This window comes from Lycorma delicatula, chromosome 12 (assembly GCF_047948215.1).
Source record: "Lycorma delicatula isolate Av1 chromosome 12, ASM4794821v1, whole genome shotgun sequence".
NCBI classification, from domain to species: domain Eukaryota; kingdom Metazoa; phylum Arthropoda; class Insecta; order Hemiptera; family Fulgoridae; genus Lycorma; species Lycorma delicatula.
Window position 1 is genome coordinate 58,888,868 of NC_134466.1, and position 19,883 is coordinate 58,908,750.

A 19,883-nucleotide genomic window follows, 5' to 3' on the forward strand; every position below is an offset into this window, starting at 1 on the left:
GACCCACCTAACCAGAACCTGGGTCCTCATGGCTCAGGTCGCCCAGGCGAATCCCAGAGCCAATTCGGGGCTCCTCAAGGCCAAGAGGCCTATCCTATGATTGCAGAGCTCACTTTGCTTGCCATTCCCAATTTGCCAGGGGGAGCGGCACTGTGGACAACTGCAGAGCTTGCTTCGGTCGCCATTCCCATCTGTCCAGAGCGCTCCACCCCCTGGACACCTGCACTATAAGTTATCTTCATGTAGTGAGAATAATACTAATAAATAATAATTACAGTATTCAGGTTTTATAGAAACCTGAAAAGAAACTAAATTTCAAAAGATAGAATAATAATAGTAATAATAATAATTACGGTAACTAAAGTACTCACACTCTTGACGACGAAAAGTTCATAACATATTTCTTTGCCATGGTGGCAGAAATATAATAATGAAGTAAAAGCGTTAATCTATTTTTCCCTTAATGAATATCTTTAATTCACAACTTCACCCTCCTTGGGGGCAAAGAAATAATGAATATTTTTAATATTTCAACCTTCAAGGCAGCTAGGTCCTCAGTCGATAGCTTAAAACCTTACCTGGAGTAACACGAATGTATCCTGCAAATTTGAAAGTAATTAGTCAGTTGGAGCTTAATTGATGTGATAACAAGCAAACAGACAAACTTTATATAACAGATAAACTTTTATACATAAATTTCTGAACCGTGATTTGCTAGATCGAGAGTGTACCCAATGCATACAAAAGTTAGCCTTCAACCTACTAACAAATTCCCAATTTGAATTTTGAAAACTGGACAACTGCTCGCAGAGATATAAGAGCGTCCTGCTCTTATATAAGGGACAACCTGTTTGTTACCAGTTGATGGCGGTGATTAGTCTAGCTTACAAAGACTCACATACTTCACCAACCACTTTAGCTCAGATGCTGTCCCCATGGGAAGCTGATTATTGTTAAACAGAAATTTTTTAAATTCATTTAATATTATTTTATTTAACGTAAATTTAATTCTGTTATTTTTGTAATATTTTTCATTCAATTGATTTGAATTATTCAGTTCAAACCCAGCTAATACAATGATGAGAGGCTTATGGTTCACAGTTCATTAATTCAATTCATTAAAGTTTGTGCTTCAATCAGCAAATCTCCACTACTACATATATATATATTTTTTTTTTTGAGATGAAATATATTTAAAGACCTCAATTACGCCAGAAACATGGGTAAACATTTGATTGCGATTGATCGAGTGGTTTTTTTTTTTATTATCCTATACAAGCAAAAATTCTTTTTCTCTTTATATAATTGTGTGTGCGGGTGTGCGTTATATTACTTCCTGGCAACATAGTTCTAGAACTGTGCTGTAAGAAGGAAAGTTTTTGGTAATCAGTAAAAAAATTGAATATGGACTTTTTCCTTTTTCAACGTTTAATGAGCCAGGGACATCAAAAAACAAAAAAAGTGGGAGATAATGTTCATGCATATGTATGTATGTTGGCATGTTTGAAACTTAACTTTCGACTGGATAAATCGATTTTGATGAAATTTGGCACAAGAGGAAAATTTTATATTCAATTTCTTCAGGGGTGTTGGGTTGAAAGTTTCTTTGGGTCAAAAAATTTCCAAACATAACCCCCACTTAGTATATGTGTACGTGCTTATCGTACCTTTTAAAAATTTTTTCCCCTATTTTTAAATATATTTTAATCAAAATTTTGGATTAAAAAAAAATTTACTGATTTTTTCATATCTTTTAATTAAACTTTTTTTTATGCCTTCCTAGATATAGCAGTAGTGTTAACGACCGTAAAAGAGTACTTTGGGAGCAATATTGTGGGTAGGGGATATGATCAAAGTTTAAGAATATAAATTTTGGGGATTTTTTAACTTTGTTTTAAAGTTTTAATAATATAATAAAATTTCATCATAATTCACTCCACACCCAAAAAGGGAATCTTAGGTAACTTTTTATTGGTTGGAAATTTTTCAGTGGAATTTATTTTAATTTCTTCCATTTAATGTAGTAGTTGTAGAGTATTCAAAAAAGTTTCTTGGGTGGTGATTTTGGGGGTGGGGGAGCAGAAAAAGTAAAATAATGTAATTTTTGAATTAAAATTTTTTTTTCATGTATAATTATTTTTCCACTATATAAGAATAAATATCCAATGCCAGAAAAGTATTACAACTTTTTAAATTTTGTTAACATTTTATTTAATTAACCCATTTGTAAATAAGTCACACTCATAATTATATTATATTTGAAAGGGATGTGACTTGTTCTCTGTTCTTCATTTTACTTTCCCAGTGAAGCTAGCTAGAATAGCTTTATTAAAGGGATAGTGATTGTATGTTTTAGGGTCCAACTAGTTCATTTACACTAAAAAGCATGAATGTATGTATGCATACGTATGAGTGATGCACTACTTTTGGCCTTATATCTTAGCATTAATCAATCTGATTCTCTTCAAATTTTGTTCTAATATTTTATATGGGGTTTTGATTATATATATATAATTTTATTAGAGGGTAGGAGGACATTATGAAAAAAACAATTTTGATTTTCTTAAGAGGCATTTTAGAGTAAACTTTATTAAAGAAATATATACATTTCATATATAAATAATTAAAAAAATGAACCCCTACCTCTTAAAATTGATGTATGTTTTTTGTTCTTTTGCTACATCTCCTTCAGTTTAAATACTTTTCAGAATTATTTTGAAAGTTTATACTTTATTATAGAGAGCTATCAAGAAATATTTACAATTTTTTTAAATTATAGACCCTAGATGTAAATGCTGAAAAAAATTTTTTTTCGTTATTTTAGCCTTTATTTAAGGGATTATAGATTTAGAGAAATTGTACTTAAGCAAATTTGTTAATCTTAAACTATATACGAATACTTTTAAAAAACTTCTTAAAATTTATTCGTTAACTCTAAAATTTACACATTCAGTTTTTTTTTTTGCTACAGCTCTTTTAATTTTTATTATTAAAAGCCGGGCAAAGCCCGGCTATTATTTAATTCAATATTTTGCCAGCTTTTTTTATATTAAATAAGTCAAGTTTCTAATGATATTTTTATTTTGCCAATTGTAGGTGTATGCATCGATTAAAGATGAGGATAAAGATGTACTACCGGGCAATGTTTATAAGTTATTAACCATTAGGTATCCAAATTCTGAACCAGATGAAGTTCTTGGCCCTGACACAGATTATGATACTGGTAGACGATTGGCATCTGACTTTGTACAGCGTTCAGGATTTCATCATCTTCCACAGGTAATTTTTGGGTTTTTTCTATCCAAAGTATAAATTGTGTTGCTCATATTATAAATTATACGAGATCTAAGCTTCATAAATTGTGTCATGAGCTGTATATTTTGTTAAATTTTTGAATGTTTTTATTTCAAATTATATAATTTATTACAAATAATTATGAAATCTCATTATGAAAAAAAATCAAAATTTAGCTTTTCTCTTTGGAAGTAAACCAGTATAACATAATGACAAAATTTAGTGAGATGTCAGATTAAATACTGTGAAAGCTATTTTTAATACACAGTTTAAAAAAACTAGTTCCTCTTCACTTTAAAGAAAGGACAACTTGTTTTGTCTTAGAAAAATTACTAGTCCATCTCAGAAATGGGGTATTAGTTAGAAAAAGTATAGTTGGTGCTGTACAACGTACCTTGATTTAAATTGATAATTTAAAAAATAATGTAATAATTACAAAAGGGATTAAGCAAGTTTTGCAGTATGATGGAACAGATCAGTACAGGTATGTTACAAGTTAGCATATGTTTAGACAAATTTCATCCTGAACTGTAGCTGCTCTAGTCATTTTCTGAGTGTCACTTACTTTTTAGCTGTGTCAGTGAAAAAGATAACGATATTGTCATGGTTGAAAACTAAATATCAGGCAATTTTGTGCTATAATTTTGCTTGTGGGTTAAGTGTTGATCATTGTTTAGTGGAAATGACTCTTGTGCTTGGAAAGGATTGTGCTCATTGTACAAAATATTTAGGTGGTACTGAAAGTTTGAAAAAGGAAATATTGAGGATGCTCCAAGGTCAGGTGAGCCAATAAAAATTACTTGATTCAGACAGGTATGTAACCTACTAACAAATAGATGTGTTCTTTGGCATTAATGCCTCAACAGCTCATGCTGTTCTGTGAGATCACCTTCAAGTTAGAGCTTTACACCCTTTGAGTCCTGCATAATGTGAGCAACGATCAGATGGCACTTTGTGTTTCATAGTTCTGTGAAATACAAAGCGAAAACATTTGAAAATGGGAATTCTCCCTTAATGAACAATTTTGTGATGGGGGATAAAACCTGCCTGTACTATTATTATGTCCCAACCAAGACTCAGAACAAAGTGTGGGTGTTTGACGCTGAAGAGATCCTGCAGCTGTATAAAAAAAAGAATGGTGGCCTTATTTTTTAGTGCGAGAGGAGTTTTAGAGCAAGTTGTGTTGGAAATTCGGTAGACAGTTACATGGAAGCATATACCGAGGAATGCCTGCCTAAAGTTGTCAAAAGTTCTCTAGAAACTGTGCCCAAACTGAAGGATAGACACATGATTTCCTCATTACGATAATGCTCCAGCACACCGCTTCAAAGTTTGCTCTGAGTATTTGGCCATCACTGGAATAAAACTCTTAAAGCACCCTTCCTAGAGACTTGACCTGGCTCCATGTGACTTCATGCAGTTCCCCCAGGTGAAGTACAAACTGAAAGGTAGGCATTTTACAAACGATGGTGATCTCAGTTTTCATTTTGTTCCACTTTCATTTCCAGTAGTCAACACAGGAAAAAAAAGTGTTTTCGGTTATTTTATGTTGGATGGTTCCATTTTATTTTTACTGCCAACAGAGTATTCATTTTTCTTCTACAGCAATTTCAGCAGTTAGCCTGTAGTTGTTTAAAATAGGAAATAAATCATTTTTTCAGCACTTCTGGTTGTATATGAGGGTAAATCAAATATAAACCAGAATTTTTGTTTTATAATTTATTGAAGGGTAATAAAAATACATATAATATTATTTTTCTACATAATTTCCTTTTGTGGAAACACATTTTTCCCAGCGGATAGGTAGCTTTTTGATCCCAATATTGTAAAATGAAGGTGGGCTTGAGACCATCCAATTGCATACAAACGCTTCAACAGCAGCATTGACTTCAAACTTCTGTCATCCAAGTGCTTCCTGTAGTGGCCTAAACAAATGATAATCACAGGGTGATAAGTCCGGACTGTTTGGAGAGTGCTCCAGTGTAGTTTAAAATAAGGATGCAATTTTTTCTTGAGTTTGAGCCGTAGTATGGAGCCGAGCATTGACGTGAAGCAAAATGATGTCTCGGATTGGAAATTGACATCTTTTTTGATGATATGTGAGTTTTACTTCATCTAAAAGTTGGCAGTAGTATGCAGAATTCACTGTATAATGTTCACGGAGAAAATCAACATGTGAAACTCCTTTAAAATCAAAAAATACTGTGGCCAGAACCTTCCCAGCTGACAGTTGAATTTTGGCTTTAATGGAGGTACAGTTTCTACCTTTTTTCGCCACTCCATACTTGCCAATTTTGATTCTGGGGTGTAATAGTGCACCCAAGTTTTATCGCAGGTCATGATTCAATCCAAAAAAATTCTCCTTCAGCTTGGTAACAACTCAGCAACCACTGGCACACCTCTAGCTGATAGAGCTTCTGACTTTTGGTGAGAAGATGAGGGACCCATCGTGCTGCGACTTGAATCCAAGATTGCCAATAATGTGCCTGAGCACCGTCATAGCTTTTCTGATCTCAGAAACAATTTCTACAATTGTTAATTGGCTGTCGTCCTCAATAAGGCGATGAACCATGAGAACATCTTCAGCAGTGGCACTTGTCCTTGGACAGTGTTGATCTTTTATAAAGGCTATTGAGAGTATACCAAAATCATTATATTAACTTTTATTGGATACCATCTAGATTTATTACAAATGAACAATTCTTAATTAAACGTTCAAATTACATTTAAGAGATTTTTATAGACTTAATTTTTATTGGCTGTCAGATTATTGTTTGGCACTCATTTTTATATTTACTGTCTTTGTGGATTTCCTTAATATTATCTCGTGTGTTTGTATTTTATACCTATTCTTTAAATTAATTGTGTATTTTTTTATGCTGCTTTGATTAAGGTTTTACTGTGGTATTCCTTGATTTATCCTGGTAAATGTTAGGGCATTTCCATGTTTGTTATCTGTAGAGTAGTACAACCTACCCATTCTTATGTGATCTGTTTATTTAATATGTTATACATTTTGATAGAATAAAAGATTTATTTGTTGTAAAACCAGTTTAATGATAAAAGTGAAGATGTTGTAAGATGTAGGGGAAAAACAGCTTTAATTTGCTTTCAAGTATTTCTTGATAGCAATCTGTGTAAGATGATAAATTCAATAGCTGTCTGTGTAACGTTATTATTACCATTAAAATGGTCAAAAAGAGGAAAATTCAAATGATAGGAGAAATATTTCAGTTACCAAAAGTAGTAATTTTTTTTTAAATTGAGATCTGAACTACGGAAAACTGTGTACATAATTCATCTTACATATCTTGTCATTGAAACAAAGAGATGTGTGCCAAAATTTATTGAACACAATCAAAAAGTGACAAAATGTTTCTCAAGTGACTGGTTGCAGTGAGTGATCTATGTACAATTCAGAAACAAAGAATAAAATTCTTAATGAGAAGCAAACATTTTTTATGCATAATAAAATTGTGTTTTCAGACATCAAGAGTTAAGGCTATGTTAATTTTATTTTCTAAATGATTCAGTAATTTATTAAAAATGGCAACAGAAGCATAATTCCCTTCTCCTTAACTGAAGTTATATGTTACATTACATGAAAACAGTTCCATTGTTAGGTTTGGTAATTGTTAATATTGTAATTTTTTTAACAATGAATGACTATTTTTTTTATCAAAGATTATTTATCCATAAATATACATAAGTTAAAATTTTTAATTTTCCTAATATCATATTTAACACTTAAGAGCACTAAACAATGCAATGATAGTCCTTTTTTATATTTTGAAAACAATTTTTTTTTTTGAGAAAGCCCCAATAGATTTAGGTGGGAGTATATGTCAGCCTAATAAATATTTAATAATGATGACAAGCTTGTCATTATATTAAAGTACTTTAAAGCAAAACAGAATGGTTTACTTTTGTTGCAAACGAAATCAGTTTCATCATCCAAAAAGAATTTTTTCATGTATTAAAATAGCCAAAAATCTTATGCGAAGTAAATATTATCGTTATCAATAATGAGAATTCTATCCGTGTGTTTGTTAATGTTATGTCTTCTTGAAAAGGATATGCAAATGTTTTATTTATATTTAAAGTCAGATAGTTACAATTCAACCAGTAACTACTAACAAAGTAACAACATTTTTTGTGACATGTTACAGTTCTTTCATATCAATTACATGTGTTTGATAAATGATAAAATATATGAATTTGAAATTCATCTTTGCTTACTATAACAGAGACCTTACTTAATACCGATTGGTATAGTTTTTAGTAAGAGTTTCAAGTTTATAATTCTAATTATTTTTTACTTTAGCCCATAGCATAACTAAACAATTCATTTCTAAAAGTGTTCAGAATATTCATATATATATATATATATATATATATATATATATATATGATGCTCCAAACAACAGATTCTTCAAACAGAAGCTTGTTTTCTTTTGCTGTAAAAATTAATTATTTATCATGCAGTGTACTGGAATTAGTAAACTGGTTTTTTCTTCTTATATACTAATTTTAATGATAAGCTATTTATTAACTTATTAAAGTATTGTAAGGGCTATGTTGAAGAAAATCATGTGCTGACTTATTATTATTTTTTAATTGTAGTTATTTTTTTTTAATTGTAATGTTTCAGGTGTTATTGAATGGTGTTCCATTAGCCGAGAGTACTTTAAATGCAGATGATTTTGAGGATGCTGTATTTAGTGAGGTCATGAGTCAGACACCTACATTACAGAAAGCAGTGTATAAAGGTGATCTGACGGATAGCATGAATGTGGTGGATTATCTTATGGATCAGCCTAACGTTATGCCAAGGTATGGATTTTTGTTAATTTATTGATAATCATTTTAATTTCATTAAGACTAATTGTAATCAATGTAAGGCTGTGATTGAATTATATTCTGTTATATTTACTCATAAAATTATTTGCTTTGTTGCAAAAACAGAAAATTCATTTCATAAGCAGATCTGAAATTTGTTTTAGATTAGATTTGGTCATTAAACATGTCATATAAGATATTGAAAATAGAATTGTTGTTATAGAGAACTGTTTATATATTTTTTAATTTACCTGCATATACGTACATCATTTTGAACTGTTGAAGCAATAATAACATATTATGTTGACTTTAATATGGAACAATATGGAAAAGTACATACTGTAAATGTATAAAAATATTTATGAGTAAATATTTTTTAGTGAGGTATGATGGAATACTGAAAAAAATAAAAATATCAATTTACTGTTAAAAATTTATTTTAATGATAACACTGTTGATAAACATAATTTTTTTTCTAACACACGACACATGATTTTAATCTGTTTTTTGATGCAGAAAACGAATATGAATTCAGAATTTTTCTATCGCCCACCATTTTTGAAAAATTTTTTAACTTTAATTAAAGGATTTTTTCATTTTTAAATGTGTAGTTAGCATTTTAAGCTCCTATATTGTTTTTTGTTAACTCATTTTTTATAAACATACATGAAACTTAACTAATGCAAACAATGTTAACCTATTTTTGCAAACACATGATCATTGATATAAATAAATGTGTTACACTAGCGCCATCAGTTTTCACCACATCTAATGGCGGCAAATTGACAATGGTCCTTATATAAAAAACACATTGGGTTTTAATGTAAGCTAATAATTTTTCATTTAAAAAGATCAGGATTTACTGGATAATCTTTGTATTTATCACTATTTTTATATTAGCAATAATAATCATATAACCATGATTTTATGTTGTTATCGTAACATTTCAGTTTGTTTACAGGTTAAACGATAGAATTTTAAACATAGAGAAAAGTCGATTTATTGATTTAGTCAGTAGCGCTAAACCATGTCCGATTACTGAAACATTGTTGAATGATATTAAATATGCTTCTCTTAATAAAAAACATGATATCAGTCCTACTTCTGATGAAATCCATTTATTATCAAATTGGGTTATAACTGATGTGAATACCCAAAATGGTCGTGAATTATTAAATAATGCTCTTGAACAAATGGTATGTATAATTTTTAATTTACTGTTTTTAAATATTAAAGATTGTTGGAGTAAAAAAAGAGAGAGAGTGAGTGAGGGGGAAAATGATAAAAAAGAGAAATGTGGAAATAGCTATCTCCAAAAAAATAAATAAATTCCTATAAAATAAATTTATAGTAGAGGAGAAGACAGGATATAATACTGCAATTTTTAAAGAAGATGTTGGCTTATAAAAATTGTTTGTTAATCCTCCCCCTTCCTCTCCTTTTTTAATCATTACATTTAAAATTTTACTTCAGAGAAGCAATTAGGAAGTAAAATATTACAAGGAGAGAAAATTTACATGCATTTTAATCTAACGAGGGTCATTCAATAATTAGAGTCACAAATAGCGTGGAGGCAAAAACAGTTGGTAAGAGAGTTACAGTACTTTCAGAACAGTAAGTCCTGTGATGACTTAATCAGTCGTTTGAGTAAAATTTGTTTTTTTTACAATCTCAAAATCTCATTTTATGATGAGTTGCAAATTAATTGAACAGAAGATTAGTGATACTTTTTCTATTTTCCAAAATTGAAAAACCGGTTATCATTTACCCTTATATGATCAAACAATTCAGACAAAACTGCATTAATCACAGAAATTTTTTAAGTGGGTTTTAGTGGCAGATAAGCACCATTCTAGACAATTAAGTTTCAATTACAGCGCTTGAAACTCACATAGATTCTCTCATCCAAGAAGACTGATGGATTAGAGTTGAAATTATAGCTGAAAAATTATTAGTATTGTATAATACAAAACAAGCAGTTCCAAGAGTTGACAAATGACCATAAGGAGACAAGACTTGTATGTGCACATAGCTGTAATAATGGAATCAGAGGAAGTTGATGCTCTTTTTCACAGTATTTTAACCTGTATTGAGGTGAAGATTTACCACCATTATGAATCAGAATCAAAAAGACAGAACATTGAGTGCAGGTGTACAAGTTCACCTGTCAAGTGTACTTATAAAAATTAAGAACCCGACATTAGATCTTCTGGATAAAAGATAGTGATTACTGCTTCACCATTGAGGCCTGATTTTCAACAATTAAAGATGCAGTTTGGCACATTCTGTTATTGGTGTGTGATGTACGAGACCATTTCAGTATGTAGATAACTCTGACTGGTTGTCTGCAAAACTGTTAAGAAAGTCATAGATACGTGAAAAGAAGCTATGGTACTTCGGTCCACTGTTATAAATTCAGTTGGTCCCTGGCTGGGTTACAGGTGCAGCACCAGATGTACAGTGAAAAGATTGCGAGAAGCACTGCAGAATAATGTTTTAAATATCTCTTTTGTTGCTGAAAGTAGAGTGGATAGTGGCAGGCAGGTAAGGTAATAAATTTCATGAAATGTCAATTCTGGGGGACAAATGAAAGACTATTGCTATGTTTAATTTTCAAACTCTGAGATTTTCAATTTGTAATAAGCAACTCATTTATATTTTTTTTTTCTTCTGGCTTTTTTGAAGGACCACAAATGCAGACCTCGAGGAGCAGTTACGGTTCGTGGACCATGGTTTGAAAAGAACTGCTCTAAGCCACTTTTGAAACTGGCTGTGAAAAATATTAAATAGTCACTATTTTGATTAAGGTTATTGTAACCCAAATTTATTTTTACAACAAAATTGTTGTTTTTTCAATGCCCTTTAAAATGATTTTCGTAACCCAAACCCTTTCCATTTAAAATTTTTGAGTTGAATGCTTGGGTTTTGGTGGTCTTATACTGAAAAATAAGACTGTTTCAAGATAGGGGAGCATATACTGAATTTAATTTTTTTCCTTTAAGTTTTGAAAATTTATACAAGAGTACCAGTACTTTATTGACACCTGCATAGTTGTGTGTCTGTAAAGTCATGGTAGGAATGATTTATAACCATTTTTATACTAAGCATTTCACATATAAGCTAATAGATTTTCCTCTAAAAATTTCTCAGTCTTGCATGCATTGCATTTGGAGAATATAAGCCTATACTTACTTCTGGGAAGGGTTCATTTAGGCATTAGCTGTGGTCAAAAATTTTACTCTCAGAACAGAATATTTCTAGAATTATAAGTAGATTGAACAAGAGATATTGGTAGGGGATTCTCACAGAAATGTCGATGTTCTTCCTATTTTTACCAAAATTAAAATGATTGAAAATCTGACATATCATTTTAAAAAACCTCATGCTATTTGTGGAGGGAAACATGAGTTAGCCTTGAATATAAATGTAGTAATTAATCTGATTTGTAAAGCAATTTTTGAAGCTACAGGTGATAGGGTTTATGGGGAGCCAGCCTTGGTTCAATAAGGACAGTGAAAAGTTTAGAGATAAGAGTATTTAGCTTTGTTAAGCTGTTTACTTATAATGATGCTGATTCAATTAATCAAAATTACTTAGATTTTAACTGGCAGTATAAGCAGTTATACCAACAGCAGTGTTTAGATTAATCATTAGGATTAATACGCAGTTTAAATAATGGTAAGGGTTCTAAAGATTTTTGGGACTATTCTATTAATTTAAGTATAAGAATTTTAAATGCGTAAACTTTAAAATCGTGTGAGTGAAATGAGTTCAGTTGGGGATGCTGCCGCTTCATTTTTGATGGATGTTTCTTTTAATAGCCTGATAATATGGATTAATTAAAATAGATGCTAAGAAAAATTAAACATTTAAAAATATGTCATGTAGTTTAGATAGGATCCTGTTTGAGTTATACAAGCAGTTCCAAGATGTGTCGATCACCATGGCGGAGTTTAGCGTCAGCCTTTTATCTGGATGTCCCAGGTTCAAATCCCAGTTAGGAATGGTATTTTTCATACGCTACAAATTACAAATTACCATGAGAGCTAATGACTGTAGCAGTTGAGCTCGTTAGCTAAATATTATTTTTAATTTGTTCAATAATATGAGGTTCAGGGAAAAAGTTTCTTTATATTTCATTGCAAAAATAAAACAAGATTTTTTTTTTTATTTCAATTGAAGTTTATTAAAATCTAATATATGCTGTTTTGATCGACTACCTCTTGTCAGTTTTGAGGTAAAACTATAACTACAGAACTTCTGTGTATTCTGGTTGAAAAATTGTGTTAAGCGATTATCACAGGCCTATTTTTAAGCCAGCTTTCTAACATTAAGAGAGTTGTATCGTGACTGAAACAAATTCTGGTCTGATGTTTGAAGGTTGGGGTGATATGTGATATTCCTTTTAAAAAGCAATATGTTTTTATGTAATTTATAAATATGTTTTTGTATAATTACATGGTACACATATGATATTAATACAAGTCTTGTCACTTCATCTTCAGGTTGTTTATTGTGATTGTTAAGTATAATAAATCAAATTATAACAATATATTGATTTATTAATATATTTTCTAAAAGTTTTTATAAATATATGTTGGTGTACAACTGTAGATGTGGAAAAATTACTAAGTGTTTGATCTGCTTGAGGAAGAGAAACTATGATGGTTGGAAAGGGGAAGGGGGTATTACTTTCAATTTACATTAGCATACTCAAGGATTTTTAAAAGTTATCTAACCATCAATGAAAAAACAACCCAGTAAATTTTAGTTGACATACTTATTGCAATTCTTTATGGCAGAGTGATAGCATCTCAACCTTTCATCCAGAGGTCATGGGTTCAAATCTCAATCAGTCATCGTATTTTTCATACTCTACAAAATTTCCATTTAATATTCTCATAGCACAAGCTTTGAGTTTATATGGTGAATTAATCATTAAAAAAAAAAAAAAAAAAGCTAGCTGATAACACAGTTGTAGGGACTTTCCCATCTTGCATCTTTTTTCTGATGCATGCCTTAACACCAAACACACACTTAATATAAAGTATTTATCATTTAATTTAAATATAATATTTTTCTATAACAGCTGTATGTCATTGCTACACTAGCACTCCTTGTGGTGATAGGAAATACTATTGATACAGTATACCCACTTAGCCACTAGTTTAGAGCATTTTTTTTTAGGTTAGGGTGCGATTTTGAAAAATAATTTTTTGCAAATATTATTTTTTAATTGTTAACAAATGTGCGTAAGAAAAATAAAACCTTAACTAGGTGAAATCTCGAGATGCTGAGGATGACCTTGCTCTGCAGCATCACCCCTGTGACCTTTTAAGTTGAAAATTTAACGGCATCTACAGATGTAATCAACCAAGTTTTGTCAAAATTGGTCCAGTAGTTCTGGAGATATAAGGTGCGAGTCACCAAACACACACACACGTACATATGAACTTACGGAAGATTTCTATCTGGTTTTTTCATAGGTATCAAAATATCAAAAGCCAATGAAAACCACATATGCCCGAATTGGACCGATTACAATACTTTCCCTTCTAAAGCTATACCTCTGCAATATAGCTAGATATTTCAGCTATATCACTAAAAGTAAAATTTCAGTGTAAATTGAATTTTAGACTAATTTCTTAACTTTACCGACATCCAGACAATAATGCAGTTCTTGCTGTATAAAATAAAGCACACTGTATGAAACTAGCCACTTTGATTCTTTCTTTCAAATGTTATATATTGTTTATACAAACACACTACACTGTTTAAAATAATTTTTATGTAACCCCAGAAGTTATAAGTCTAGAGTAAGATTTGATTAAATGTTTGTGAAGGCTGTGACTGCATCTCATCCTTTTCTAATCAACACTATGAAAATTAATGTTACACAATCATCTTAAGATATGACATTTTAGTTTATAATGATTGTAAATTATAATCTTTATTTAGTTATTCATTTATTTATTTATCTTTTTAAACAATTTAATAATATCACATTCCTTTTTTCTTAGAGGAGCAGCGGCAAAATTAGAATTAGTGTTATATTAAATTCTGAAGCAAATAATGATGAAGTTGGGAAATTAGAACGTCTCATTGTGGGTGCATTAAAATCATTAACACCAGATCAAGCTACAAACAGAATTAAGAGAATATTAGTAGAATATGAAGATATAATTTCAGGAAAGAAAGATCATAATAGTTACGATATTGTGGTATGTATTTATTTATTTATGTGGTATATATATTATTTATATCGTGGTTTGTATTTTATTTTTGAGGTATTTATACAATTAATAATAAAAGAGTACAGTCAAATTAGTCTTTACCTAATCGAATTTATCGATATGAGTATGAAAAACTGCCAAAGGATTGTACAATTTACCCAGTTTTGCTCTTCACAGATATTTATTTCAAAATTTTCATAGGTTTTTTAATTATTCATGATTCAATTATGCAATATCTAGAATACAGTTGTGAAACATATCAAAATGTTCAATATAAAAATTTTGGTCAAATTTGACTTCCTCGATCAAATGGTGTTTTTACCTTAAAAATTATGCTTTATTAAACTGTAATTGAGAAAGATTTTGTGTTACAGTTGATCCCCATGAACAAATGATGTATTGTTAATTCTTTGCCACTGCTGGATCAACTTCAATTTTTTTTATGCCTTAATATAAAATAGTAGATTTGTTTAGGATCAGGAAAACACAAGATCTAAATGTCACAAAGCAGATTTAGACCTGTGCAAGGTCAAATTCTGCACCATGTTATCAGAACTCTTTTCAATTAATTATCAGTTCTGTGAATTATGGTGGTGACCTATTCAGTTGCTAATCCATTCTGTGAAGAGAGATTGAAGTGAAGAGTTTTATGGAGAGAAAACTTAACCATGACCTAACCTTAATAGGCGTCTGACTCAGTCAACTGTTAAAGATGACTGATGGCACTCTTCGTAAGGTGATTGTCTTTCATATATGTGACTAATAGCATGGAACATGTAGTTAAGTCTCTCTCTGTAGTGACTATATTTCCATTTAAAATTAAATTCTGCCTAGAGCCCTACGAGTTGGTGTTAAGTATTGCCATACCTTGGTAATTTATCTCTAACCTCTCTCCACAAATCTCTAGCCGTAACATTAACTATAACTGATTGCTGATTGACTAGAATAGTGATAACATGACACAAATTTTGATCTTGCACAGGTAAATCAAAATTGTTTCCGACATGTAGATCTTTTGTATTTCTGATCATAAGCATATTTACTGTGGTATATTAAAGTATGAATGAAATTGAAGTTGATCAAGTATTGCTCAGAATTACATTTTTATCATCAAGATTATACTATCTAGAATATAATTGCTAAAAACATCAAAATATTTAATAAAATAATTTGGGGTCAGTATGAGGTTCTTGCTTGACAGCTACCTTATATTTTAATAACACCCACAACTTGAAAAACAAATACTTTATCAAAAAATAATAAAAAATTCCAAAAAAATATTTAAATGGATTTCCATAGGACTTACTTTTATGAAAATGTTTCATGCCATCAACATTAATACTAGATTTGGTTTGATTTTCAATTTTGAAATTAAAGTTTAAAGAAACTATTTTAAATACGGGTCCCATTCAGCCCCCTTTTTTAGGGAGAGGCTTAAAAGTTTATTGCCGTAATTACTTCAATAAGGGAAAACAATTTTGGTTACTGTACTGCCTGATGGGGTAAAAAATCAGGCCAAAGCTGGGTTATATACAACCAAATTTCAGTTTGTTTTGATCAATAGGTTTCTGAAATATGAGGCAAAAACTATTTAAATAATGATGAATATCCTTCCACCCCTAAATCTGATTGACCTAAGACTTTGAAATTTTAAACAACTTAATAAGTACTTCATCTGACAAAAGCTCAATTTTCTACAATTGCAATATGAAAAACTTCACAAAAACTATCCCCCTCCCTCTTAATTTTTTCCAAAATTTTTTATCAATTTTCAACGAATTTTGTTGAGCCAGTCTGGAGATATTAATCAAAAATACTGGCCAATACTCATATGTACATACAGCTTCCAGAAATTTCTATAACTTTTTTTTCCTAAGTAGTCTTGAAACCTCAAAATTGCAAAAACCATGTTACCCAAAATTTTTGCCAATCATTATTCTTTACCTTTATACCTTTTATGTGCAGCAGCAATACAGATATAGCTAAGAAGGTAAAAAGACATTACTTAAACAGTATTTTAATAATCCATGGTCTGCAATATTTATATCTCCTGTGTTATACAGAGTCCTTTAAAAGTCAATGTTTCTTTATATATATTTAAAAAAGTATTTACTAGATTTTCTCACCTCTGATTAGAAAATTTTTATATATCAATTGCCTCCTTTATCTTGATGCACAAAATTGTCCGTAACTTTTTTTTGCGCTAATGTAAAGGATTTACATGAATAAGAAGAAAAGATAATTAATTTTTATTAAAAGGAAACTGCTGCATTTTTTTAAATACATTTTTCTATTTTTTGTTAGGCTAAATAAGATTAATTTTCAGTTTAAAAAAAGAACTAATTTATTTTTTAAACTATCAATAATCAGCATTTAGTAATACATATTTAAATCCAGAGATCATGCTGGTCTTGGAATGTCTTCATTTCTCGTGGTGGTTTGTTCCTAAACAACTGTCTAAAACTGTTACTACATAATTAGAGATGTAGTAGTTTCCATCACCATGCTGAAACTAAGGTGGCCCAAAAATTGTCTTAACTGATTAGTTAAAAATATTTTAATCATATCAATTTATCAACTGCAATAACAGTTGCATGACCATTTTCATTAAAAAAAAAAAAAAAAATGTGATCCAATAATTCTCTAGGATGAGACAGTGCACCAAATTATTTTCTGTATATGAACAAGTTGTTCACTTTGGATTTTCTAACAGGATCAAAAGTTTTGTTTATTTACAAAACCATTTAAGTGGAAAGAAAATTTTGGTAATTTTTATCATTTTAAAGTTAACTAATAAACGTTTTCCCAATTTATCTAAGCTTCAGAAGTCTGGACATTTTTCTTGAGCCTTCAATTCTTTGAAGAAAATATGGTATATGGATGAAAATTCAAATCTTTTGACAATATTCCTCATAATATTTTATGTAACATATTAAGCAATTTTTAATGACTTTGGGCCAATCCCAAATTTTTCTTTTGTATTATGATGTTTCTTCAAAATTCCCAACTCTTGTATACATTTAGAGTATCATGAGGAAGATTAACTTGTCAACAAAACTCCCTGCAAATAACTCATCACAGTTTTGTAATATGACATGTCAACAATATGACTGTACAGTGATACTTGAACAGATTTGCTTACAAAACAGCAGTTTTGTCAATATTTCAAAAGAATATTTCCCATTTTTTGCACTGCCATAGATTTATATTTTTAAAATATTGTACTAATATCATGCTTTATTTATACTTCCTTGCATACTAAAGGGGTGATCTGATAACAATTGAAAGTTTTGTTCCCGTATTTGCCGTAGATCAATAGAGGATGTGATTCAGCCTAACAAGAACTATCTTTAAGAGTTATAATGCAGAATGAGATGTATATTTTTAGAAACATTTTTTAATAGTTTTCTGTGTTTTATTGTATGAGGGTAAATCAAAAAGTAAAGGGAAATTTTGATTTCCCTCCCAGTCACATGTATGGCAGCATTGGTTATTTTGCTGTAACTCATAATCTCTCTCAGCTGTTCATTGAAAGTATTGTTTCATTGTTAGCTATTTGTGATTGTGTTTGAAAATCTGTTTAAAATGAGTGCTCCTTTGTCTCGTTGCACCAAGGAATAAATGTGAGCTGTGATACATTTCCTGAATTCAGAAGGGAAGAAACCAGCAGAGGATTATTTGTCGAATGCTGCAGTAATATGGAGAGAGTTGCTTAAGTGGAAGCAAGATCTACGAATGAATTGATCGCTTTAAAAATGGTAGTATTTCTCTCTGCGATGAACAGTGGCAAGGTAGGCCTTCCACTTCAAAGACTAGCGACAGTGTTGAAGCAGTTAAACAAATGATTCTCGGTAATCAACGAATTACAGTTGATGACATTGCAAGTGAGTTGAATATAAGCCATGGCTCAGCATTTTCAGTATCCATGATTCTTTAAACTTTAGAAAAGTTTGTGCTCTTGGGTTCCACGTCAACTGACCAGCATCCAGAAGCTTTTGAAACGTTATGACAAAGAAGAAGACTTAACCGTTGATGAGATCACTTTAAACCCGAGTGTAAACAACAAAGTTTACTATGGAAACATCCTTTATCTCCTACAGCAAAAATGTTCAAAACTCAGATGTCTGCAGGAAAGGTGATGATGACAATATTCTGGAATATGAAAGGTTCACTTTTGGTTTACTTCACACCTAAAGGTCAATCAGTAAACAGTGACAACTACTGTGTTTACTGAACCAAAAAATCAAATCCAAAAGACGTGGTAAACTTTCTAAAGGCATGATTTTGCTTCAGAATATTGCTCAACCTCATACAGCAAAAAAAAAAAACAGTCCTTTGCCTTCAAGATCTCGGTTTTGAGCTGTTGGACCACCCTCCATACAGTCCAGACCTGGTTCCAAGAATTTTTATCTTTTTGGTCCATTAAAAGAAGAGTTGCGAGGGAATCATTATCAATCTGACGAAGAGGCTATAGAAGCAGTGAAAACCTTTCTGCACACCAAACCAAAAACTTTCTTACAGGAAGGGGTTCAAAAGCTCGTTAAAAGATGGACTAAGTCCGTTGAAATAGGAGGGGATTATGTTGAAAAATAATGCATGTATCATTTTTGTAAATACAAATAAATATTTTGATTTTTTTTTTAATTTCACTTTACTTTTTAACTTGCCCTCGTACCTATAGTATTAAATTTATTTGATAATTTTCAGAATGTTGAGTGGGATACCGTTGATGAAACATTGAAAAATCATAAATTATTTTTAAACAAAGTCATCAAATTTTCTCCTGGTCAGCGTGGTATTATAAGTAACGGTAGATTACTTGGACCTTTTAATGATAATGAACATTTTACAATCGATGATTTTGGTCTTTTAGAACGTTTCAGCTATTCTGCTCATGTAGATAAAATATTTAACATTCTTGTCGATAAATCAGGTAAATGCTCATGTGATTCATTTTTATTTTATTACATTTCTGTGATGTGGATTGTTTCCATTTTTTTCATATTTTTAGAGTGAGTTTTTTATTGGAAAAAAAAGATTTGAATAATAAATTCAATTTATTTAAATTAATGTTATTGTAGTCTAGGAAGTTACTGTGTTTTTAAATCATGAGCTAATTAAAAATAAAGAAGAAAAATTATTTTAGTGCAGTTTTCCTATTGAAAAGCTTAATTTTATAAAAGTTAAATGCCATATTTCAAAATGAATTAACAGAATGTGTAAAGTTGGTCAACTTTTTTTTAGAGTCTCAGAGAATATAATTTAATAAATTGTCTTCTAATTTCATAAATATCATCTTTGTTATTGATAATTACTCTCCCAGTGCTTCTTTCTCTTTTTCAAGTGGCATTTATTATAATAACAAAATATATTAAAACAATGTTGTTTAATTTTGGTGATTTACTGAAATTGTTTATTAATTGATAAGCTATATCTTCTTACCAGCAGATGTACATTAGGTTTTAAGGATGTGCAGTTTACAATTTTTCCTAAGCCTTACAGTAAAATTTATATATA

At 30.5% G+C, this 19,883-nt stretch overlaps 1 protein-coding gene across 2 annotated transcripts in view; it reads left to right on the forward strand.

Moving 5' to 3' along the window:
• Positions 1-19,883, forward strand: part of Uggt (UDP-glucose-glycoprotein glucosyltransferase) — a 114,190-nt gene that overhangs the window by 39,028 nt on the left and 55,279 nt on the right. For both annotated transcript variants that reach the window (XM_075380723.1, XM_075380724.1), the window contains exons 10-14: positions 3,097-3,279; positions 7,946-8,127; positions 9,095-9,329; positions 14,154-14,354; positions 19,074-19,299. In XM_075380723.1, coding sequence (XP_075236838.1) covers positions 3,097-3,279; positions 7,946-8,127; positions 9,095-9,329; positions 14,154-14,354; positions 19,074-19,299 — 1,027 coding nt within the window. The remainder of the gene's footprint in view (positions 1-3,096; positions 3,280-7,945; positions 8,128-9,094; positions 9,330-14,153; positions 14,355-19,073; positions 19,300-19,883) is intronic.